This window comes from Pygocentrus nattereri, chromosome 4 (genome assembly GCF_015220715.1).
Source record: "Pygocentrus nattereri isolate fPygNat1 chromosome 4, fPygNat1.pri, whole genome shotgun sequence".
Classification (NCBI taxonomy): domain Eukaryota; kingdom Metazoa; phylum Chordata; class Actinopteri; order Characiformes; family Serrasalmidae; genus Pygocentrus; species Pygocentrus nattereri.
The window spans coordinates 38,757,610-38,784,010 of NC_051214.1; the positions used below are offsets into that span (position 1 = coordinate 38,757,610).

The following is a 26,401-nucleotide window of genomic DNA, read 5'->3' on the forward strand; positions in this document are numbered from 1 at the left end:
ATGGTCAACTGTAGATTCTTTGTAAATGTTCAGTATATATTTAAGTAACAATCGACTGAATAGTCATTAAATGTCACTGAACTTGAAGTTGAATGTTACTTACATGTTTCACTATAGATGCTTTGCAAATGTTCAGTCTGCCTTTCAAGCACATTCAACTAAAATATCCATTAAATTCATCTGTACTTGAAGTTCAGTGTGAAAGAGTTTATTAAATATATCCCGAACCCAAAAGCTAACTTTCACCTTAACCTCGCGGCAAAACCTTCATCTACTCCTAACCTATGGTTAATAATCAACTGAGGATCACCAGAAAGTTTGTTAATGATTAAGGTGACTGTAGAGCATCTATAGGGGACCATCCAAATAAAGCATGACCAGAATTAGCATGTAAGGTAAGCCGTCATCACGTTAAACGTTACAGTATCAGTCATGACAATTATCATTAATGGTAACTTGACTCTGTTATTGCACTGAACATACTCGGTCATGACAACTCATCACAGCATGTGACAATTGCCATGATTTATGACATAACAGGCAGTTATGTCTGTGTTATGCAGCAAAGTTGAAGAGAAGTGTTACCAATCTTTTAATTATTTTTAATTATTTTTTACTCATTGACCTTTCAAAATGAGGTATATTTTGGGTACATATTTAAAATTTTAATTGGTAAGGTTTTGACACAGCCCAAACATTTACATACGTGTATTTTTTATACTTTTCTTACTCTTGCTGATTTTTAAATAAAAGTAGTACAGAAGTAAGCATTTCAGAATAATGCAGATTTACGCCACTAGAAGCCGCAGGAGGCCAAAAACGTCCCAGCTCGTGTGGTGTGGATTAAGCAGCTCTGACTGTTTGCTTTCTGCAAAGCTTTGTCAAACATCATGTCTTATTTCAAACTCACTGAACATATATGATTTTAAAAGCAGATAGTGTATTCAAAAGAATTAAACAGCTTTGGGATTTTGGTACAATATACTTCACATATTCTGACGTGTGTTCAAATAACAGTTGGAAGAAAAGCAGTTACATGCAGCTGTCCAGTCCTCCCTCAAAATAAAGAGATGATCAGCTGTTTTAAAGCAAGAAATCGAATTTGCACAATTTCTTACACTCCAAGTGTAGTGAATTGGCTAAGACCTGTTTAGTGCTGGACATTTGCTTCTTTAGTTTTGCAGTGGTGATACTAGGCTCGATTAATAGAAGTTTGTATCCCCCAAAGATTTTAGCTGACAAAGACTTGCATTACATTTGAACACCATTAGCTTCATACCCTCAAGTACAAACCTAAACAAGCAAACTTCAGACACTAAACATTCATGAAACAATTAGATTTAGTGCAGGTAGATCTGTGTACAAAGCAGATTAACAAAGTTGTTAATACTTTTCAGAGTGACAGTAAATGGTATCTGGATCATTCTCTGACTTTTATGTGAAATGTAGTTTGTTAGCTCATCATCTTCAGCAGTAATTTCAGCAATAGAATAGGAAAAGAGAAACTCCCCCAGTGTTTGGACGGCAGCCAAGGATTTGCGGGAGGTTAGCTTTCATTTGTTGGCTGATGGGACTTTTCACCAGGGTTCACATGGGCGAACATGCAGTGTGAGCCTGCTCGTTCCACTGGAACACGGTTAAGCCAAGTCCCTCCCAGCTCTTCTGCCCCACCCCTTGCACGTAGACACTTCTTGAAGAGAGGAACAGCTCACGGAAAGGAATAGGGAGATAAAGGAATAAAGAGCACTCTAAAGATCAAGGAATTTACCCCTGCACAGCTGAAGAGTTCTGTGATTGGCTAAGAGTGAGCCAGGCTCTGGAACGGCCCACTTCCCCTACTCCAGCGGTGGCAGTCTTTCTGCAAAGTGTTTTTTCCCCTTTTTCTGCCCCAACCACGAGGGCGTGTGAGCTGCCTGGGCCTGAACAGAAGTCTTTTATGCACTGCTTTCCCAGGCTGTCCGGAGCAAGCTGGTATGCTGTGGAAAAAGCCAGAGATAAGACACTGGTCAGTGGGCTGACAGTCTTCTCTGACACAGGAGGAGGAGACAGTTGTGTAGGGAAGAACGAGTGACTTTGCTGGCTTTCCTCAGTCAGCAGTCAGCTGTATTTCAACTATTCCACTGCAGAACACTGGAGGAGCTCTGTGTGTGAAGGTGCTTAGAGGGAATGAGAGAATCCTCTTCTGCAACAATGCATTTCAAGATTTGTGCTCTAAGCTTTTATTCTCTTTCTTTTCCTAAAAGGCCTGCCTCTGCCTCTTTTTAGAAATAACCCCATAGGAGTTGGCAAAAAAATACATGTTGTAATTTCACATTAATTATTTCTATTTATTATTTAATAGATAATTGAAATAACAGAAATCATTGTGGATATGTGGATCCAGCATTAAATTAATACCAAATTTGTGTATGTAACTGGAGAGGTTTTATTATAATTTAAATTTGGTGAAAAAGCCTTTCACATGTTGGTCACTTTGACATGAGCTCAAACAGAAGAAAGTCAGATGTGTAGATACAAAATGTAAATGTAATTTGTTATGCAACTAACTAATGAATTAATGTGTAACTGTCCACTGGAGGGCAGAATTTTAATAATAATACTAGGTTTCTGAGGTTTAATGAATAATTTTCTCCCATGTTTGTGCCATAACCTAACTGACACCTTCTCCTTGTATTTTCCACAGGATCTGGACATGTTTTCTGTCACTGCCATGAGGCTCCGACACGGAGCCCCGAGATGCTGGGAAAGCCAACGCGCCATAGCAACTGTCATTTCAGGCAGCAAGACCTCACAGTGAGTTGGAGCATCCTGGAACATGGTTAAGCCTGCTACTGTTTAAATGAAATAGTTATTGCACAAGGTGCAGGTTTCCAGAAACATAATCTAATTAGTGGATTTTGTTTCTTTAAAGTGCTCTTGCTGGTCACAGAGGTGTTCAGTTGCCCTTATAGTATAATAACATATGCGTGTGCTTCATAGTGTGGAACAATTTTAAATCAAGGCTAAAACATGTTGCTTTGGTCAGTCTTTTACCTTGCACAATGTATATGAATTATTTCATAGTAACCTAATGTGTTTTATTTTTTCAAATTTGATGAACAGGAATGATTTTATTTTTCATGAACGGTGTATTCTACTAAAGTGTACTGTATTGCTAATGTTAGTGATATTGGCACATCAGTGCTAGGACTACAGTGACAGAACAAACAGCATATAAGCAGGCTTGGGCTTCAGGCTTGACTGATGGATGATTTGAAGGGTCATATAAGGCATTTGACAAATTAGTAGAATATATATATATATAGCATATTTATTTATATATCTGTGTGATGATGGTATTTGTATACACACACACACACACACACACACACACACACACACACACACATATATATATATATATATATATATATATATATATATATATATATATATATATATATATATATATACTGCTCAAAAAAATAAAGGGAACACTCAAATAACACATCCTAGATCTGAATTAATGAAATATCCTCATTGAATACTTTGTTCTGTACAAAGTTGAATGTGCTGACAACAAAATCACACAAAAATCATCAATGGAAATCTAATTAATTAACCAATGGAGGCCTGGATTTGGAGTCACACACAAAATTGGAAAAAGTGGAAAAACACACTACAAGCTGATCCAACTTTGATGTGATGTCCTTAAAACAAGTCAAAATGAGGCTCAGTATTGTGTGTGGCCTCCATGTGCCTTTATGACCTCCCTACAACGCCTGGGCATGCTCCTGATGAGGTAGTGGATGGTCTCCTGAGGGATCTCCTCCCAGACCTGGACTAAAGCATCCGCCAACTCCTGGACAGTCTGTGGTGCAACGTGGCGTTGGTGGATGGAGCGAGACATGATGTCCCAGATGTGCTTAATCAGATTCAGGTCTGGGGAACGGGCGGGCCTGTCCATAGCTTCAATGCCTTCATCTTGCAGGAACTGCTGACACACTCCAGCCACATGAGGTTTAGTATTGTCCTGCATTAGGAGGAACCCAGGGCCAACCGCACCAGCATATGTTCTCACAAGGGGTCTGAGGATCTCATCTTGGTACCTAATGGCAGTCAGGCTACCTCTGGTGAGCACATGGAGGGCTATGCGGCCCTCCAAAGAAATGCCACCCCACACCATTACTGACCCACTGCCAAACCAGTCATGCTGAAGGATGTTGCAGGCAGCAGATCGCTCTCCACGGCGTCTCCAGACTCTGTCACGTCTGTCACATGTGCTCAGTGTGAACCTGCTTTCATCTGTGAAGAGCACAGGGCGCCAGTGGTGAATTTGCCAATCCTGGTGTTCTCTGGCAAATGCCAAGCGTCCTGCACGGTGTTGGGCTGTGAGCACAACCCCCATCTGTGGACATCGGGCCCTCATACCATCCTCATGGAGTCGGTTTCTAACCGTTTGTGCAGACACATGCACATTTGTGGCCTGCTGGAGGTCATTTTGCAGGGCTCTGGCAGTGCTCCTCCTGTTCCTCCTTGCACAAAGGTGGAGGTAGCGGTCCTGCTGCTGGGTTGTTTCCCTCCTACGGCCTCCTCCACGTCTCCTGGTGAACTGGCCTGTCTCCTGGTAGCGCCTCCAGCCTCTGGACACTACGCTGACAGACACAGCAAACCTTCTTGCCACAGCTCGCATTGATGTGCCATCCTGGATGAGCTGCACTACCTGAGCCACTTGTGTGGGTTGTAGAGTCCGTCTCATGCTACCACGAGTGTGAAAGCACCACCAACATTCAAAAGTGACCAAAACATCAGCCAGAAAGCATCGGTACTGAGAACTGGTCTGTGGTCCCACCTCCAGAACCACTCCTTTATTGAGTGTGTATTTATTGTCTTGCAAATTGCCAATAATTTCCACCTGTTGTCTTTTCCATTTGCACAACAGCTGTGAAATTGATTGTCAATCAGTGTTGCTTCAGTGTTCCCTTTATTTTTTTGAGCAGTGTATATTAATGAAATCCATCAGCAGCAAACATTTGACATTTAAATTGGACTGGATGTTGATATACATAAAATCACTACTAATCATATTGATATTAATTGTATTTATTGTAAAATTAGTATTTTTCTGATCACGTAAACATTTACTGCTCACACTATAAAACCTTCTGCACATGTTAATAAAAGTATTTAGTTAACACAACTTAACCTTAGTCTGAAAAATTCAAACTAACTCAAAATTGAATTGTTGAGCTTCACTTATTTTGAGTAAGATTATTTTTCAGCATATTTTGAGTTAAGGTAACTTTATTTAAATATATTATTTTCAGTATTTTTTTTACAAATACAATACAAATAGGCCAATAATGGGTTGTTTTCTCCTCTTTTACCTACATATACATATGCACACTTAGAGCGAATGACTGTTTACTCCATATATTAGTCCTAAATTCAGCCTGTTCAAAAAAATTAATGATTTCCAAACCAAAATCATTTCCCCTACCATCTGTGTGTTATTGTTCTCCCCGGCCTAATTTTTCTGGGGTGTCTTTGTTGTTTTTTTATTTTTTTTGTCATTTCTCACTCAGTACTGATTGAAAATCAGTGTTGAGGAAACTGAGGTGTCAAGTTCCCACCTGCTGACTGCAGTTCTGTGGTGACGGAATGCAGTAACTACATCTGGACTCTGGGCTGAACTGTCAGTTGTTGGCAAAATGGTCCAGAGTAATATTAAGTGGGGGAAGACATTGTCATCAATGTCTGTTATCATCATGTTTCTGCAATACAAAGTGAATTTGTTACAAAAATAGCCTAGTTTAGCCTAGCAGTACATTTAATTTACAAGTAATTGTATTGAGTTAGTACAACTATTAAATATCCATATACACAAGTCTAAAATACTCATTTTAAGATTAACACAATAACTGGTGTTAGTACAGTTTGCTTAATTTACTTAGGTGTATATAACCATAAACATGTTAAGTTTGCTTATATGAGTTTCCTCAAACTTAAGTTGACCTAACTCAAGTTTTACAGAGCAGATTAATAGTTTTTTATTTATTTTTTTTAAATAAAATTTTCTTAAGTGCCTAAATGTTTGCACAGTACTCTATGTATGGGGTGTGTGTGAGTTTATTTGAATTTTTTTATTATTCTGTGTTTTAATTCTACATGGTGTATTTACTGTGTTATATTTTGTAAAGACAGGTGAGGGAGCATCTGAAGAAGGATGTGGCAGAGATGAAGAGTCATCTGCCTGGTTTTAGACCAGGCTTAGTGGTGCTGCAAGTCAGTTGGCACTTGTTCTTTTTCTCTGATCCATTCTTTCAAGATAATGAAGCCAATAATCTCTTCTCCTCTGAAAATATGAACCACCTCCCTCCTCTATCCTTTTCCCTGTTACTTTGCTCCAGATGGCCACTTGGTAATGTGCCACTCACTTTTCTTTATTCATTCTTTTGTCTTAAATGGAAAAAAGACGCTTCTTTATGAATTGCTTTAATATGCTGACAAACAGGACCTAGAATGTTTGTATGTAGTGTTGACTCAGAATAAGGCTTCATTATCCTTTGGCTACCCTTGGCAGTCTGTTTTTTTAAACAGTTTTCAATGTCAAAATAGCTGTATTGAGTTGTTTATTTGTTTGCAATTGATATTATCAATGAAGTCATTCATCTCTGTGCCCTCTAGGTTGGAGACAGAGAAGACTCAAACCTCTACATTAGTATGAAGCTGAAGGCGGCAGCTGATGTACGTGGGGATGAATGTAGCCTTGTTGATCTTAGATGTTGTGTTGACTCTTCCACTCATGTTTGCTCTGCCTTTTATAGATCGGAATTGATGCCAACCACATTAGGCTTCCAAAGACTGCCACAGAAGATGAGGTAAGCAGAACAAACTCTGGGCCACAACTGGCAACAAAAAAGTGATCATTTCATCTTTTCTAATGAAAGCACACCAAGTGGGGAAAAGACTATAATTTTGGTTTGTTCAGGTGCTGTGGAACATAGAAGCAGTAAATGATAACCCTGCGGTCCATGGTCTCATTGTCCAGTTACCTCTGGACTCCATCAATCAAATAGACACAGAGAAAGTGACCAATGCAGTGTCTCCAGACAAGGACGTGGATGGGTGAGATATGTACTGCAGTTCTGTGAAAACAATGATTTGACACAAAAATCTCAGCACTGTAAAGGAAAATCAATTCATAGTGTCAATTCAGAAGCCTTTAAGTTGTGAGTACTGCCCAGTGCTTTGTATTGACCACGTTTGATCCATCCTAGGCAAGACCTTTACTTATCGTCTGTGTACAGAAAGCTTCTCTGTATGGTTTCATGGATTGTACAGCTTGCATACATTTTATAGCATAGAGTAATTTGAGATCAGGCACTGTAAAGATGATTTGTAGCCATCACACAAAGCTATTATCATGGTCTCTTACAGAGGTCAGCCTCCTCTTTTATGCAATCATTGTTGACTCTTTTTAATAAGTGTTGTTCTTTCAAGCTATTACAGCTGTTCAAAAACAGTAGTGGGGTCTCAAACGTTTTCTTCTCTACATAAAATGTGTTCCAATGTAACATTCAAGCCACCTGCCACACATACCATTTCTCACCTGTTTCTAGTCCACTTCATTTGGCTCTCTAATCCACTCACTGCCTGAGAACCACTTGGCCTAATTCTTGCTTTTCGTAGACCAACAAGACATATGTTGGTAATAGCATTCTGGTTTTACCCTTAGTCTAACAACACAGAAAATAAAGGTTTGGGCAGAAGCAAGTATTTTTGGATCAATCCAGTGGACCACATCTACCTCAGACATGCAGAAAAACAGGTAGCATCCTATCCAGCATGAACATGAGCCTGTCATCTGTTGCCTCTTGGAATTAAATTGAATGTGCCCAGCCAGCAGTACTTGAGGTTTTCAATTTCTTTCAAATAGGAAAAACATGCTTTTGCAAGCACTGCTGTTAGAGCACACAGATATCTGTGAGCGCCAGCGAGAAAGAGCATGAGGTGCAGTGTAAATATTGCTTTTGGCCAGGCTGCGGTAGCTATAAATGCTACCTTTTTGCTTGTGCAGCTGCTGTGGAGCTCTCAGTTTGAAATTTTCCATAATGTGTATGTCCTAATCTTTTAGACAAATGTGCCAGCTGTGTGGTTGGACTACTTTACAGCTCCTCTTGATAACTGCAAGACCACTCATGGTTTTATCTGTATCGCTCTTCTAGTCTAAGCAGTATAAATGCAGGGAAACTGGCTCGCGGAGACCTAAGGAGCTGTTTCATCCCCTGCACTCCCAATGGCTGCATGGAACTCATCAAGCAGACCGGTGAGAGACAGTCAGACAAATCAGGCACATTTACTTATCACATCTGTACATTACAATCAATAATTTGGCGTATCAGCACATTTAAACACGTTTGAATATACTATTTTACCTCATAAAACGGGTACAGATTACAAGGCAATGGTTCCTAAAACAGTGGACAGCAAGCGGTGAAGCCTAGTAATTAATACTTCGGCCTCACTTGCAGCAAACTGGGGTTCGGTTCCCTGCTCAGGCACTCACACAATACTACACAAATGAAATTGTTAAGCAAGACTCCTAACACTAAATTTGCCTATATCTAATATGCAAGTTGCTCTGCCAAATCTGACATATGTTTTTGGGGCTTTTGCCTTGGGTTACTTGAAGAGCAGTTGATGAGTAAGAGCTCAAAATTGCCTGTTTAATACTGTGTGCAGGTGTGTCAGTGTCTGGCAAGAATGTGGTGGTGATTGGACGCAGTAAGATTGTTGGAGCTCCCATGCACGATCTGCTCCTGTGGAACCATGCCACTGTGACCAGCTGTCACTCCAAGACTCTAGACCTTGCTGCACAAGTAATGCCTCCTACTGCCTTTTTTTCACACCTACATAAGCAAGATGATATATATTTCTTAGCTATATAGCCTGATATTACAAAAGCAAAGCTGGCATTCAAACTAGTGATTTAAAATCATAAAGCAACAGTAATTTGCAAAATTACAAAATGTAACTGAGCACATTTCTTCTGCATGAAGAAAATTAAGAGCTCACTATATTCACGTTGTCTCTTCAGGTGGGAAGGGCAGACATCTTGGTTGTGGGTGCTGGCAAAGCAGAACTAGTGAAAGGAGAATGGGTTAAAAAGGGTGCAGTGGTCATTGACTGTGGCATCAATCATATCCCAGGTATTTCTTTTTCTTCCAGGCCCCTTTTTGAACATTAGGCGCCTAATGGAGTCTGTCAGGAACTTCAACTCATGTTTTCCTCTCTACAGACAGCAGCAAGCCGGCGGGGAAAAGGGTAGTTGGGGACGTACACTATCTGTCAGCTAAAGAGCGGGCGGGGTACATCACCCCTGTTCCTGGAGGAGTGGGGCCGATGACTGTTGTCATGCTTATGGAGGTAGAAAACCAAGAAAAAGATGACCTGGTTTTACATTAAGAAGTTCTTTGTTCACAAAAAAGTGTGGTGTTATATTTTTGTGTGACACCTGACCGATTTTGCCAACTACTCGAACAGCGAAGTCAGCTGGGTCATTGTGTCTTAATGTGTGCTTTACAAAAGGCCACATGAGGAGCCTTTTTTCCTACTGCTTCTTGGTAAAAGCCATAAAAGGAAAAAAAAACGTTGCTTTAAAAAACTTGCTTTTACTCATACTAGTTTAATTTAGAATAATCAAAATTGATGTAATTGTAGAAGATGATACATTATTGTTGATATCTGTATTAGTTGAATCAATAGCTCTTGCCTTCCACAGAATACAGTCAAGAGTGCTAAGCGATTTCTGCAGATGTACAAGCCTGGAAAGTGGAACATTTCATACAGAAAACTAAAGCCGCTTAAACCCCAGCCAAGGTACAGTTGTGTGCACAATGTTTGAGCATTTAGGGAGGAAAATATAAAACTTTTCTTCAGGTTTATAGCCCTTGATATGTTTGAAGTATATGTAGAACACTAAAAGCATGTATTTTATGGGAACACATCTAAAATATACTTTCCTGTATTTTTTTAAAGTAGATAAATAAACATATAGAAAGATTTTTTAACATACCGAGGCATAAAAAAACTAAAAGAAAGCATACTTAATTGTCATCAAATTAAGTGTATTGTAATGCCTTTCCAAATATGTGCATTTTAGTTTCAGTTCAACAAGCTAACTTGCAATCAAATATGAGGGTAACTGTACATCTGAGAGTATACATTTAAAATGTGTTTCAAGCATAGGACAGTTTGTGTCTTAACATTGCTTAAGTTAAATTTGTTAGCCCCCTTTTACTCAGTTCTTCCCCCATGGACACTCACAGAGCAGGTACTGTTTGGGTGATGTCTTGCTTTGTCTTGCTTGCTAATGTTTGTGCCAGCAACTCACTTTGTGGCTGCACCATTTAAGGTGGAACGGAATTATTCAAACACCAAGCTGCGAAAAAAAAGTAAAGGGTGGTGGATCATTCTCAGCACTGCAGTAACACTGATGTGGTGGTGATGTGTTAGTGTGTGTTGTGCTGGTTCGAGTGGATCAGACACAGCAGCGCTGCTAGAGTTCTTAAATGCCTCTGTGTCACTGCTGGACTGAGAATAGTCCACCAACCAAAAATATCCAGCCAATAGTGTCCTGTAGGCAGCATCCTGTGACCACTGATGAAGGACTAGAAGATGACCAACACAAACTGTGCAGCAGCAGATGAGCTGTCGTCTCTGACTACATCTACAAGGTGGACTGACAAGGTAGGAGTGTCTAGTAGAGTGGACAGTGAGTGGACACAGTGTTTAAAAACTCCAGCAGCACTGTTGTGTCTGATCCGCTCGTACCAACACAACACACACTAACACGCCACCACGTCAGTATTACTGCAGTGCTGAGAATGATCCACCACCCAAATAGTACCTGCTCTGTGAGGGTCCATGGGGATCCTGAGCACTGAAGAACAGAGTAAAAGGGGGATAGCAAAGTATGGAGAGAAACAGGTGGACTACAGTCTGTAATTGTGGTACTACAAAGTGTACCTATATAGTAAGTGGATTGATAAAATGGACAGTTTAGATAGACTTTTTTTTTTTACTATGATTTATAAAAACAGCTTGTGAATAACACTGAAATATTATTAAACATTTTGATTTGTTAGAGCAGCTCAGTAAGTTTTATTTTGTAACTGCAAGTCATTCTGTTTGTAAACTTATCTCTGCCTTGTGGCCTTTTACAGTGATGTCCAAATCTCTTGCTCATACCCAAGAAATCCGATTGGTCAGCTTGCCAAAGAAGTGGGCCTCCTTTCAAAGGAGGTAGAGCCATATGGCAGGACCAGGCTAAAAGTGCGAGTGGAAGTCCTAAAACGCTTGGATAAACAACCTAATGGGAAATATGTACTGGTCACGGGGTAATTGGAGTTAATTTTCAGACTTCGTCACATAACAATCTTGATATATTGTATATTAAATATCATTAGCAGTCAGGATCGTACTATGGGACTAATGTGACTAGTCTTAACCAGCACCCAGAAATCCTCATTACAGTCATAAATGCTGTATTTATTTACATTAGGTGTATGTCCTGAAGCCTTTTTTCTAAAAGGTGGAACATTTAGATGTTTCATTCTAAATAGCCTCTAGTCTGTGATTTTTTTAGATTTTTTTACTTTCTGTGTGAGGCCTACTAATTTCTGCTTCTGAAGTTTTTAATTAAAAACAATGTAAATACATTGAAATTAGTGTCTTTGACAGCATATTTGTACAAGCTATATCACAAGCTGAATTTCTTTAACTAAATACCATCTTTGTTTATGTGGTCAGAATTACACCTACTCCTCTTGGTGAAGGCCAGAGCACCATCACACTTGGGTTGGCACAAGCTTTAGGAGCCCACCTGAACATCAATGCTTTTGCCTCCATACAACAACCGTCCCCACTATCCAGTTTTGGTATCAAGGGTAAGAGAGTTAAATTCCCAATGTCTAAGAAAGCCTTAGTCTCCCTGATATTGGTCTTCAAAATGTATTTAAATGAGAATTTATGCACAAATGACAATGAAAGGTATAAAGCCCCTCAGCACTGGAAGTGATAGAGCTCCATCCAGTTCCTTTAGGATGAGTTGGAGTGGCGTTTGTGATCCAGAACTAATCATTCAACATCAGTATCACTAATGCTGTTGTGGCCTAATGCAATCAGATCCTCACATCAATGTTCCAGCATATATTTCAAAGACTTCCCCAGGTGAGTCGAGGCTGTTACTGCAGCAAAGTGGAGCAAACTCCTGATTAATACCTTTCATATCTGAAGAAAAGTTGGATAGGCAGGTGTCTACAAACCTTTAGACATATGTGAAAGTTCAGTACAAGCTTTGCATGACATACTGTGAACTGTATTGTTTATACACAGGTTGTGCTGTTGGAGGTGGATATTCACAAATAATACCGATGGAGGAGGTATACTCATCTCTTATATGATGGATCACAAAATGCGATTTCCCTACTACATTTTGCTTGTGTTATTAGTATTTGTTTCCTTTCTACATGTTTCCCAGGTCAGTCTTCAGCCCTCAGGTGACAGTGAGGCTGTTTCTGCTGCCAGCAGCCTGCTGGTGGACACTATCATAGCATACTGTCACTACCAGACCAAGTACTCTGACAAGGTAAGACGAGCTCTAGTGTGGATTAATGTGAGTGTGGTTGTTCATGCTTATTCTGAAAAGGTCTTTTTTTGCAGGTTTTATTTGACCTCCTGGTGCCGTTCAGAGATGGTCATCAATATTTTTCACCTTCCCAGCTCAATAGGTTACAGGTAAAAAGGTAAAATGTTTTCAACTCTGATCAACAGAATTATATTGTTGGCAGTGCTTCTTCAAGGAAGACTGCTGGCAGTGTGAGTGACCTTTTTTGACTGGGGATGGCTCCAACAGCATTTCACAGGCTTGCTGGTGTTTCCAAACGAGTATACAAATAATTCTTAAAATCACCTCTGAAAACAATATTTATTTTAATAATTAACCATAATTTAATGTATAAATGTTACTGCTGTTCACAATACAGTGGGTGAAATAAATATTTCACCAATTTTCTAAGTAGATATATTTCTAAAGGTGCTATTGACGTGAAATCCTCACCAGATGTTGGTAACAACCCATCCAATCCACACATGCAAAGAAATCAAACCATAGATGTCCACAAATTAAGTTATGTGTAATAATGAGAAATCACACAGGGAAAAAGTATTGAACACACTTACTGAAATTTATTTAATACTTCGTAGAAAAGCCTTTGTTGGTGATGACAGCTTCAAGATGCCTCCTGTATGGAGAAACTAGTCGCATGCATTGCTCTGGTGTGATTTTGGCCCATTCTTCCGCTCCATTCTTTGTGCTTTAGTTCCTTCCATAGATTGTCAATAGGATTCAGGTCTGGGCCTTCTAGCAGCTTTATTTTCTTTCTCTGAAACCAGATGAGAGTTTGCTTGGCTCTGTGTTTGGGATCATTGTCTTGCTGAAATGTCCACCCACGTTTCATCTTCATCATCCTGGTAGATGGCAGCATATTTTTATCAAGAATGTCTTGTTCAATTTTGGTCTCATCTGACCAGTCTATATTCACAATATTTCACAGGCTTGTCTAGATGTTGTTGAGCAAAACTTAAACGTGCTTCAACATGCTTTTTCTTCAGCGATGGAGTCTTGCGTGGTGAGCATGCATACAGGCCATTGCAGTTGAGTGCATTACTTATTGTTTTCTCTGAAACAATTGTACCTGTTGATTCCAAGTCTTTCTGTAACTGTCCACAAGTGGTCCTTTGCTCTTGAATAACTCTTCTGATAATTCTTTTCACTCCTCTGTCTGAAATATTGCAGGGAGCACCAGATCGTGCCCGGTTTATGGTGAAATAATGTTCTTTCCATTTCCGGATTATGGTCCCAACAGTGCTCACTGGAACCTTCAGTAGTTTAGAAATTCTTCTGTAACCAATGCCATCAGTATGTTTTGCAACAATAGTAGTTAGACACCTTTTTATAGGCCATCAGTTGAACCAGCCAATATTAATTTGCACTAAGTGGCAGGATTGCTTTCTAATTACTCATAGATTTCAGCTGGTGTCATGACTTTCCATGGCTTTTTGCACCTGTCTTCATGTGTTAAATACTTTTTTCCCCTGTGTCATTTCTCATTATTAAATATAACTTAATTTATGGAAATCTATGGTTTGATTTCTTTGCATGTGTGGATTGGATGGGTTGTTAACGACATCTGGTAGCCGACCTTTAGAAATAATATAAACTTAGAAAATTGGTGACGTATTCAATACTTATTTCACCCGCTGTATATCAAGCGGTGGCAACGTTGTATTAATAGTCAGACTGAAGCTCAGCTGCTTGCACACTGTGTGTTGCTATAGATGCCACGATTGTCACCCTCTGAATCATGCAGACACTGTAAATCTTACAAATTAGAATTATTGTTATTATTAGAATTTTTCACCTTCATGATTTTAGTTTTAGTTAGTTGCTTTTATTGAATCTACTGAGTTATTTTATTTGGCTAGTTCAGTTTTTTTGTCATGGAAAGCAAGAGTAAAGGTGACATGGAGGCTGAGTTGAGCTTTTGGAACTACACAGGAATGACCCTGAAAGAAGTGAAAGCAGTATTGCCACTGTGAAGAGTTTCTAAACATGATATGTATGTATATATATATATATATATATATAAAGATTAAGTGACCCTTATTAGTCCCACAACGGGGAAATTTCACCTCCGCATTTAACCCATCATTGAAGTGAAACACCACACTAGTGAGCACACACACACTAGGGGGCAGTGAGCACACTTGCCCGGAGCGGTGGGCAGCCCAATCCGCAGCACCCGGGGAGCAGTTGGGGGTTAGGTGTCTTGCTCAAGGACACCTCAGTCATGTGCTGTCGGCTCTGGGGATCGAACCGGCGACCTTCCGGTCACAATCTCCAGCCCACGACTGCCCCAAATAAACGCGACTCCTTGTGATACGAACACTGAACACTTTGAACAAATAAATAAATATATATATATATATATATATATATATATATATATATATAGTGTGTGTGTGTGTGTGTGTAGGCCTTTGCTGATGAAATGTATTGTTCCCAATACTAAACATAGACTTGAATACCAATGCAATGAACGCCTCAGGTGTTCGAATTATTTGAATTATTTGTGTCAGCTTGCTGAATTTAAGATTACAAAAACGTTTCTTAAAATGCAGCATTATTTAAAAATACCTTTAAAAATATATGTCTACTTAAAATGCCATGTCAGAAAAGTGATGGGGGGCTTTATAACCTGTCTGCAGAAACTAGGCATTGAGAAATCTGATCCCTTGACCCTTACTGAACAAGAGATAAGACGCTTCATCCGATTGGACATTAACCCAGATGCCAGAACGGTATGTATCAGCACTAAAGTAATTATCGTTGTAATGCCATTTATTGCTTTTTGCCTGTTTCTGTCCAAATGCCACCAATATGTTCTTTCACTGTTTATAGTACATTGAGTTGATTGAGTTTCAGAGGTACTGATTGTGAAGGACATTATTTGAAAAAAAAGTAATTGTTATGTGAAGATGAATATGTGAATGAACATGTGTGGCAGGATTTTGCCTCGCTGAAGAATGAGATCATGGCTATACTGTCTCTGAGCAGCAGTGCAGAGGACCTGCAGAACAGACTGGCCAAGGTGGTGGTAGCTATCAGCAGATATGAAGAGCTCATTACCACAGAGGACCTGGTCAGTGTCTGTGATGTGAAAATGTTTGTCTGCTTAAAGCCGAATGTGTGTTTGTATGCCGATTAATTAATTCACTAGTGTGAGTATATGAGCTATGTCCCATCATTTTTGTTTTCACAGGGTGTTAGTGGTGCCCTAGCCCTGCTGTTGAACAATGCCCTGAAGCCTTGTTTGATGCAGACTTTGGAGGTATGAAAAAAGGTTCACTTTCATCCTTGATGTTACGATTCGATATCTTAACTTTCCTTACACATATTTACATCATATGTCTAATAGTTAGGAGACACCCAATCATCCAATATTTCTTCTGAAGTGAAGGGTATTAACGGTTTTCCTCCCTTTGCTGCAGTAACAGCCTCTACTTTACTAAGACGGCTTTACACTACTTGCTCCTTGAGCAAGACACCTAACCCCCAACTGCTCCCCGGGTGCTACGGATAGGGATGCCCACCACTCCGGGCAAGTGTGTGTGTATTCACTAGTGTTTATGTGGTGTTTCACTTCACGGATGGGTTAAATGTGGAGGTGGAATTTCCCTGTTTGTGGGATTAAAAAAAGTATCACTCACTTAATAGGCTCCAGCACCCTGCCCCATGCCCACTGCCAAGCATCAAGTAGAGGGTATAAAGCCCTGCAGTATTGGGTTGTGTAGTGATGGAGTAATACAGTACCATCCAATACCTTTGGGATGAGTTGGAGTGGCATTTATCTTCCAAAGCAAATCATCCAACATCAGTACCTGGTCTCATTAATGCTCTTATGGGGGAATGCAATCAAATTTTCAATTTAATTCAATTCAACTTTATTGTCATTATACAATACAGGGTAGAACAGTATAACGAAACACTATCGGGCTAACTTTCCAGAGCAGTAATAAAAGATGCATAGTAAACAGAGTAAACAAAGACAGTAAAAGACAGACAAAATGTGCATAGTCAGTAGGTACAGGTGTCAAACGTAGACAAGATGTGCTTAGGCAAATGTTATAGGTGTATTGGATGTATAGACAGTTAGTGCATAGTCAGATATTCAAGTGTATCAGGTATATAGACAGAAATCTGCTGGTGAACTGCAGTACAGTACAGTAAATGCAGAAGTACTATTTATAAAGAGATGTAAACAGTAATCTGTATATAAAGTGTACAATACAGGTACAGAGTAGCAGCATAATGTTCAGGTAGCATCTTAAATAAACAGTAACAGTATAAATATATAAATATACTAGAAATAAGGCTAGCCAGAGATGAAGTGCACAGCATACAGTCCTCTGAGCTGGTGGAGCTCAGTGTGTAGAGTGCTGGGTGATCAGGCTGATCATTAACAGACTGTACTGTTGTTGTTAAGCACAGGTTGATGCTGCCAGTGTGACCAATTTGACAGCTCGGGTAGAGAAACTGTTCTTGAACCTGTTGGTTCTGGCTCGGATGTTCCAGTACCTCTTTCCAGATGACAGAGGATGGAACAAGGAGTGGCTGGGATATGTGGGGTAAAAGGATATGTTAGTGGCTTTCCTCTCAAATCACTTGTCATATTTTCATATTTTCATTGCTTGTCATATTTTCACTGCAATGTTCCAGCATTCAGTATAAAACATTCCCAGATGAGTAGAGGCTGTTACTGAAGCAAAGGGGGAACACATTTCCCATTAATACCATTGATTTCTAAAGTCAACCAATAGAGTTACATAGTTATTTTGGATTATTTTGGAGTTATGTTGAAAATATTGGTAATTTCCACTATTAGTTTAGGAAATTAAGAAATTCCACATTTCATCAGCATGTTCTGCATTTGGACCTATGGTCTGCATTTAGTTATTTTGCATGTCAGTCAAACTACCCCTTTCGTATAAAAGTATATGGTTGCTAAGAGACAAAGCACACTATATTGTGATGAGAGGCAGAAATCTGGCTTGGGAGACTAACGACATTCATTTTTAAAATGGATTTAAGGACATCCATTAACATTTATTAATGGGTCACCAATGAGCTGACTTTGTAAAATAGATTTTGGACAGACATTGTCACTATTAACGCATAACGACTATTTTAAAACAGATTTTGGATGTACAATGTTATCCAAGGAAATTTGAGATAAAACAATGGTGGAAAGGACATTGCACATATTTGGAATTATAAATTAAAGAAGGAAGAGGGGTGTAGTTAGTTAGTTATTAGCATGAATTGTCAAAACAAGAAAAAAAAGCCAGGTGTGTTTATCTTATGTGGCTGGATGTTAGATGGAGCTGTTTTTTTTTTTTAGGTATGTTCTTTAGTCCCAAGTTTGGTTCTTGCATAACTCCTTCAAAATCATCAATTTAAACTGAAAATGATGGCTAGTTGTGACATACTTTACTCTCACTGTATGTATCACACTTCTTCTCTCAGGGGACCCCAGTATTTGTTCACACTAGCCCATCTGCTGATATCGCCTATGGCAATGCATCCGTCGTGGCAGACAAAATAGCTCTAAAATTGGTGGGCCCACAGGGCTTTGTGGGTGAGGCATATTCTGTCACTCAATTCCTGTCAGTTAAGAGCACTAGAACTGATTAAACTCTAAACTGTTTATTTAGTAATCATTTTATGTTAAATGTTGTCACTTTTACATACGAATTAGTGTTAAAATATAAAAGAACAGTGAATAGTAAATAGTGTTTGTAAGCAAATGTCCAAAAGTAGCTTGAATTGTAAGCACATGCAACATTAACACTCTTCTCTGTCATATTGCTTCAGTCACGGAGACTCTGCACAGTGCTGACGCTGACATGGAGAAATTCTTCAACATCAAGTGCCGCTCGTCAGGCCTGCAGCCAGATGTGGTGGTGTTGGTAGCTACTGTCCGTGCCCTCAAGATGCATGGGGGTGGCCCTGGGGTGAGTCTAAGCCATTTACAGCCTGTCCAAAATAAAAATGACTTTAATCACCTTTAGCAGAGGTGTGAGATCACAACAATTCCATGCATGTGAGAAGAGTCCTTACATCATTAAAGGCATGACAGCGAAATTAAGCTGCCTAGTCCTCCCACACACTCCTTCTCCACAAAGTCCCATGTGTTAATAAGGTACAGTACTTTTCCATCCATGAAGAAGTGGATAACTCTCCTGGTCTTCATGGCTCAGGTAATATGTTTCAGAGGAAAAGACTTGTGATTGTAATTATTTTTGCTTTCTTGTAGATCACAGCAGGCTTTCCATTGCCTAAACAGTATTCAGAGGAGGTAAGCTCAAGTGATCCAAGAGTTCATTGTTGGTTTGGTTTTGTTGCAGAGCCAAGCTAGGTCTGTGTTTAGCACTGTAGATGTTATAGGGATATATGTTATAGGGTGGCTCCTCATGATGGAAAAAAAAAAATCCACAAAACAGTAATATAATTTGAAAAAGTACATATATAGGTGTATTATGAGTAGAATTTGTCAATGTCACCAGCCCCTTCCAGTCCCCACTCCTGTCATTTCTTTCCATACTATCTTATCATGTAAAATATATCAGACACTCTGTTTACATATGTGTGCAGTGTCTGAAGCTAAGACTACCTGTTTGTGAAAATGTAGCCTATGCCCCGTCCCCCCTTTGCTATTTATGTAGCATTCCTGGTTATTTCTGTTAGTCTGTCTGTTGATCCATTGTATTTGCATTTGTTGCTGTGCTTCCCAATTATGGCTTTTCTAGGTTCTGCCTAAATGTTTTTGTTGTTGTTGTTGTTGTTTTGGATACTCCTGTTCTCTCTATTTGGCTGTTTACTCTGGTTGCTGTAAACCTGGACTAAAACCTTGCATCCAGCCTCCGCATCTCCTACGTAAAGTATTATTTAGCCAGAGTTATATATACAGAAAGAGTGGATGTAAAAGAAAAAAAGTGCATCATTGCATGTGTGTGTTTACCTCTTTTTAAATTATTTTTTAATAAAAAATGTTGCAATCTCAAGAGACCTTTAAGATTAATGTTGGTTCAGTATTGAGAATGAAGTAAACATGCCCTGTTCTTCTGGAATGAGTAGGTGTGAGTAAAGTGATGGAGCATAGGGGTGGGTGGTATGAAATGATGGCTTTATTCTGTCCTGTAGAACCTGAAGTTGCTGGAAAAAGGTTGTGCTCATCTGAAGGGACAAGTGGAGAAAGCCAGAACATATGGTTTGCCAGTAGTGGTGGCTGTCAACACTTTCAGGTTACACATCAAATGTTTCACCTGATTTTTCTCTTTACATACTAACAGTACTTTCTTTTTTCATGGGCTTTATAGTTCCCTGGATGTGCTGTTTCCTGGATTGTGTGTTTTTAGGCTGTTCATACAGTTGGGGCCAAAACTCTACATACGCTCTGACTTCTAAACTCTAAATTTCAAACTCTTTATTTCCATACAAGATCATTACAAAGTAATAGCAAATATAAGAGTGTTATACACTTAAAATGTACATACTACATCCCCAATTCCAATGAAGTTGGGATGTTGTGTAAAACAAATAAAAACAGAATATGATGATTTGCAAATCCTTTTCAACCTACATTGAATTGAATACACTACATAGACAAGATATTTAATGTTCAAACAGATAAACTTTATTGTTTTTTGAAAATATTCACTCATTTTGACTTTGATGCCTGCAACACATTCCAAAGAAGTTGGGAGAGGGGCAACAAAAGACTGGGAAAGTTGAGAAATGCTCAAAAAACACCTGTTTGGAACATTCCACAGGTGAACAGGTTAATTGGAAACAGGTGAGTGTCATGATTGGGTATAAAGGGAGCATCTCTGAAATGTCGTTTACAAGCAAGGATGGACAGTCCAACAGTTTAAGAACAATGTTTCTCAACATGTAATTGCAAGGAATTTAGGGATTTCATCATCTACAGTCCATAATATCATCAAAAGATTCAGAGAATCTGGAGAAATCTCTGTAAGTAAGCGGCAAGGCAGAAAACCAACATTGAATGCCCATGACCTTTGACCCCTCAGGCGGCACTGCATTAAAAACCGATATCATTCTGTAACGGATATTACCACATGGGCTCAGGAACACTTCAGAAAACCACTGTCAGTGAAAACCACTGTCAGTGGGGGTGTGTTAGTGCCCATGGCATGGGTAACTTGCATCTGTGAAGGCACCATTAATGCTGAAAGGTACATACAGGTTTTGGAGCAACATATGCTGCCATCCAAGCAACATCTTTTTCAGGGACGTTCCTGCTTATTTCAGCAAGACAATGCCAAGCCACATTCTGCACGTGTTACAACAGTGTGGCTTCGTAGTAAAACAGTGCGGGTACTAGACTGGCCTGCCTGCAGGCCAAAATTGTCTGCCATTGAAAATGTGTGGTGCGTTATGAAGCGCAAAATACGACAACGGAGACCCCGGACTGTTGAGCAACTGAAGTTGTATATCAAGCAAGAATGGGAAAGAATTCCACCTACAAAGCTTCAACAATTAGTGTCCTCAGTTCCCAAATGCTTATTGAGTGTTGTTAAAAGGAAAGGTGATGTAACACAGTGGTAAACATGTCCCTGTCCCAACTTCTTTGGAACGTGTTGCAGGCATCAAATTCAAAATGAGTGAATATTTGCAAAAAACAATAAAGTTTATCCATTTGAACATTAAATATCTTGTCTTTGTAGTGTATTCAATTGAATATAGGTTGAAAAGGATTTGCAAATCATCGTATTCTGTTTTTATTTATGTTTCACACAACATCCCAACTTCATTGGAATTGGTTTTGTAGTTAGTGTTTGGTGGCATTGCTGTTTAATTGCCTGATGAATCAAACGCTGAGGAAAGCCTTCCACAAGCTTCTCACAATATTTTGCCATTTTAATGGCTCAATTCTTCTGACAGAACTGGTATAGGTCAGTCAGGATGGTGGTTCTTGCTCTGACATGCCTTTTTAGTTCTGTCCACACATGTTCTGTGAGATTGAGGTCAGGGCTTTGTGATGGCCACTCCAGTACTTTTACCTTGTTCTTTACTTTTTAAGCCATGCTAAATGAAAAGTGTGGAAATGTGGAAATGTTGTTTAAATGTCTGTCCTAGTTATATGGTTAAATAGTAACTGTAGTTGATAGAATATTCAAAAGTGATTGTAACTAATTTCTGATCGCTTTGCCTGCAGCTCTGACACAAAGGCTGAGCTGGAGCTGGTGTGTAGCCAGGCGAGGCAGGCTGGGGTGTTTGATGCAGTGCTGTGCACTAACTGGTCTGATGGGGGAGCTGGAGCACTTGCCCTGGCACAAGCTGTTCAGAAAGCAGCAGAGCTACCAAGCCAATTTCATTACCTATATGAACTTGAGGTAAAACAAGTGCTTGTGGTGGAACGTATGCTTGACAAAGAAAATGTGATGAAGTCTGCTGCAACACTGCAAAGCATCAGCATGATTGGCTTATCTAATTGTGTCATTGTTGAGAACAGCATAATGAGCTTGAGTTGGAGTTTTAAGGTGTAATTCAGGAACATAGTTGTGCACTCTTATGGACTGAGAATTTAACTTTTAAAGGTCTTTAATAGGATGCAAAGCATTTACTGATGATCACTCATGGCAGGGAGCCTTTTAAGTGATTCTTAATCTCTTCAGTCTGATTTGTATACTTCCTTAACTGAACAGCACTGCCTTATCATGTGTCCCTTGGAGAATCTCAATTAGCACCTCTTACATAGAGCTGTTTCATTATCAGCTTATATTTATATCATGCACACAATCCTCATAGACAAGGCCTAAATATAACCCCCAGGGAAACAGTTCACTGCACATAACTCACTTAAATTTCAGCAGCAATGATCTACAGCACCATAACAGATGGATTGCTTGCAGAATTTGACTGAGATTAATGTGATCTTGTAGCTGCCAGTCATAAAGAAGATTCAGAAGGTGGCACAGAATATTTATGGCGTTAAGGATGTGGAGCTCTCACCAAAAGCTAAAGAGAAACTGGCATTTTACATGAAACAGGTGCGTCTTCATCCAAAGTCACTATCATAGACACTGTGATCAATTAATAGCGTGTAATTTAGCAATTTTCACTGTAAAGATTTGTCAACATATGTAATCAGAGGAGGATTTAAATAAACTTAAGTGAATCTATGGTGTTCTTCCATGACAACAAAAGGGGAATAAGGTAGGAGAATAATGACACTGGCACATACGGTATGATTTTTAAAAAAATCCATCTTTTATAATCTTATAATTTGATAATTCATTTTTATTATTCTTTTCCTAAAGGGCTTTGGGAATTTTCCAGTGTGCATAATGAAGACCCAATCATCCTTGGGTAATGATCCAGAGAAGAAAATTGTGCCCACAGACTTTACCTTGCCGATTATAGACGTCCAGGTCTTTGTGGGAGCAGGCATTCTCTCCCTTCTGACAGTCACAGTAAGTTTCCATTTACTTCAGTATACCTAAATACCTAAAGGCCATCTGCCATTACCATTAGTGTGATGCCTTTCAGAAACCACCCATCATTCATTTAAGTTCCAGTTAGTTCTAAAGTTTTCAGCAGACGTTTCTGAGGAGACTGTATAAACTCTAATCTATTTGCATAAAGAAGGGCAAGGACAAAGATAAATAAGTGAATAAACTGGACTTTTCAGAACTGAAGTTGATAAATTATTAAAAGATGTAGAGAAGATGGGACTCCAACTACCATGCTCTTAGCCTTGAAATGTATTTAATTCAGTAAAAGTTATTCATTTATTTAGCACCAGGAAAAAAGAACAGAAATCATACATATTGCAGAAAATTACAAAAAGTAAGTTGTCAGTATTTTTTGTATTTAGTGTGCCCACCAGAAGTTTAGGTTTCTTTCTGCAGCCGAACCTTTCTTCTCTTCTTTTTTTTTGTCTATTTCTTTTTTTTAGTGAGGGCTTCTTGACAGCTACATATCCTTTAAGACTCACAGCGTTTAGTTGTTATCTCACAGTGGAAGGATGGACAGAACCATCTGTGGATTTTTTAAAGCAAGAGTGGAGCTTGATTTTCCCTCTCACAGATAAAAGCTTTTAAGTGCTGTTTATCTGATAGTTTATCTGATTTGTATCTTCTGATGTTTCACCTAATTTTCTTTGGGTTTCCTCTTCTTCATACAAGTGGATTATTTTATCTAATCATCTCAAAAATATACTTTGAATGGAAATTAAGAACTAATCTTAACTAAACTTAACTGGAAATGAAATGTTTGAAGAGTGGTCTCTGACTTTTACACAGTGCTGTAAATGTGATGTTTAGTGATATATAGTTGATACTGTATATTTACTTTTATATTTGTAGTATATTGTATTGTATAGTCATGGAATTGGAGTACTTGTTATTAGTTATTAGACTAGTATAATAAGCACAGGTTCTGTTATGTGCTGCTGCTATTGTCATAGTTAGGTGTTATGTATTTGTTATTTATGACAAATCACTGACACACCACATCAACAAAAAACAAATGAATCTTCCTTAATTTATAATAGATACTGTAGCCAATAATAGGAGTGAGGGTCGATTCCAATCAGCTCCTTTATCCAGTCTGTCAGTGGGATGAGTCAACAGTGTTGATGAGACTGAGAGAATGTGGCTCGGATTGGTCACGTATGTAGTGGATATTTTTATCCAGACGCGTTGCTAGGTTGCAAGTCTGCGCAGAGCATGAGCACCTCGACAGCTCAGCTACTATTGGTCCAAGTGACCTTAGCACATTTGTGTGTATTATTGATCACACCTTTGTATTTGTGATTTCTCTAAGCACTGGCCTGTCTTTAAGAGATGCATGCATCACTGGTTGATGTGAGCTAATATGTTGAACATAGCAGATGGTGTTGACCATTTTTCTTCTGTTGACTACAGGAAGATTTCATTAATCTTTTACAAAAGCAAGCTCTAGTTTCATAGATGCCATTTGCCTGTGTCTTCCATGATTACTAAATTAGAACTGCTTTCTGTAAACTGTGTAACAGACAAATGACTGCTCCGAAGAACCCACATGGCCCTGTTTTCATGGCAACAATGACCTGTATAGTAACAGCCAGTAACTGCACTGTATTGGGTAAGTTGGCCAGTTAATAAGGCAGATAGGAAAAAGGATAATAATCTCACTTGCTTATACATACAGCATAATGTTTTTTTAAGTATAGGTAAATAAAAGTGTTATATCTGCTAAAAAAACAATTGGTCAATGATTCATGTCAGTGAATCTGTGTTTATTCTCTTCCTTAAAAAAGACCAGTCTAAGAATAGTTTTTGTGCTTCCTCTGAAAAATGGCATAATTAAGTGCTTCTCTGTGTTATCCAACCTGTCTATCACAAAACACTGCAGCTTTGAATATGGGGGTCTAAAGTATGATCATTAGGTGAAGAGCGTAATGTTGAATTCTGCAGGAGTTAGGACCCCAAATGTTGGTATATTATTGCACAATATGCCTGAAACACTGTCTACATTCACTGGTTTTCATGAAAATCTCAGTACTACAAATGATATCATTTTACTTATTATCCTGGATATATTTTACTTCTCTGATCCTTACTGACCTAGATGAGCGACAGTCGTATGTTTTCTTGCCGCACCTGCAGCTCATTGCTTCTGCTTCATTTAGACTGAAGATAATCTCAGGTTTATAAAGTACTGTGCAAAAGTCAGAGACCACTCATCATTTATTTATTTCCAATCAGAACAGTCATTAGGTGCACGTTATTCATTTGTTCAGCATCAAGCAAAAGCAGAAAACATTTAGAAAACATCTAACATGTATTTAGCATATTATACACATTTTTAATTATTATGTTCACATTTTACCTTTATTACAGCTTCTGTTCTTTTCAGGAGACTTGCTTTGGGAGTTTTAAAGACCTATGCAGGGATATTTTGCATTTTCTGCTTCTTGTGATTTAAGTATTCCCAAACACATTCAGTGATGTTGAGGTCTGAACTCTGGGCTGATTAGTCCATTGTTCTGAGAACAACAGCCAATTTGTTGTTTGATTTGCAGATTTTTTATTTTCTATCCGTTTTCTTTTCTCAGTACTGCTTCTTGACATTGACATGATTTTCTCTCAAAGATGGCAGCTTTAAGTACTGATTATGTGATGGGGACAGTTTTGGTGGTCAACCAAGTCTTGCGCAGTGGTTAGGAGCCTTATTTTTTCTTAATATTATATTCATTTTTTGCACTACATTTTTGAAAACTCCTCTTTTATTAACTTATTTTTCTTTCTCCTTATGCTAGTGGATTATTGTATATCTGATCTCAGAAATATCCTTTGAAAAATGCATAAGTTGTACTTCTGGCTTTTTTTGACTAGAAATAAAATGCATGAATGGTGGTCTCTGGCTTTTGAATACTCCAGTACATTACAGCTTTAATGTAGTCTTTGCAACTATAGGTATTTGAGCATTAAGCCTGATTTTGAGAATACTAATAAAACTCAACAGACATATGTTGTGATTGTTTTAAGGTTGTCAATTTGTTTTAAACTTATAATTGATGTTTCCAGTGAAATGTTTATGCATTGTGTCTGCTGTTTTCCTTTAAGGTTGCACCTGACGTCAGTGCGACAGTATCCAGTTTAAATATGAAGTCTTTTGGTGACCCTGTATGAAGACCGTAGTTGCAGTCAGCACAATTGTATTTGATGTGTCTGTGCCTGTACCGGTTCTTGTAAAATTAAAGTTGACCTTTTTCCAAGAAAATGT

General features: G+C 38.8%; 1 protein-coding gene across 7 annotated transcripts; it reads left to right on the forward strand.

Moving 5' to 3' along the window:
* The first annotated feature begins 1,641 nt into the window (after positions 1–1,641).
* On the forward strand, positions 1,642–26,401 carry mthfd1a (methylenetetrahydrofolate dehydrogenase (NADP+ dependent) 1a, methenyltetrahydrofolate cyclohydrolase, formyltetrahydrofolate synthetase). 7 transcript variants are annotated; one of them, XM_017692596.2, is made up of 28 exons: positions 1,647–2,005; positions 2,684–2,793; positions 6,180–6,264; positions 6,667–6,726; positions 6,807–6,860; positions 6,971–7,107; positions 8,208–8,308; positions 8,725–8,861; positions 9,080–9,191; positions 9,281–9,408; positions 9,764–9,861; positions 11,208–11,381; positions 11,794–11,930; positions 12,379–12,425; positions 12,524–12,631; positions 12,706–12,780; positions 15,313–15,405; positions 15,612–15,746; positions 15,867–15,935; positions 18,131–18,242; positions 18,479–18,618; positions 18,921–18,962; positions 19,808–19,908; positions 21,846–22,023; positions 22,573–22,680; positions 22,951–23,103; positions 24,669–24,757; positions 26,242–26,401. In XM_017692596.2, the coding sequence occupies exons 1-27, from the start codon at positions 1,937–1,939 to the stop codon at positions 24,741–24,743; spliced, it is 2,838 nt and encodes a 945-aa protein (XP_017548085.1). In that variant the 5' UTR covers positions 1,647–1,936; the 3' UTR covers positions 24,744–24,757; positions 26,242–26,401. The 7 variants fall into 7 exon arrangements, with proteins under 7 accessions (XP_017548086.1, XP_017548085.1, XP_037393858.1 ...); XM_037537961.1 differs by having other exon boundaries at positions 1,648–1,971; XM_017692598.2 differs by having other exon boundaries at positions 1,649–2,153.

Coding starts and splice junctions, on each gene's coding strand:
- mthfd1a (XM_017692596.2), top strand. CDS start 1,937: ATGCACTGCTTTCCCAGGCTGTCCGGAGCAAGCTGGTATGCTGTGGAA. Junction 2,794..6,179: donor TCAGGCAGCAAGACCTCACA/GTGAGTTGGAGC, acceptor TATTTTGTAAAG/ACAGGTGAGGGAGCATCTGA. Junction 22,681..22,950: donor TGGCATTTTACATGAAACAG/GTGCGTCTTCAT, acceptor CTTTTCCTAAAG/GGCTTTGGGAATTTTCCAGT.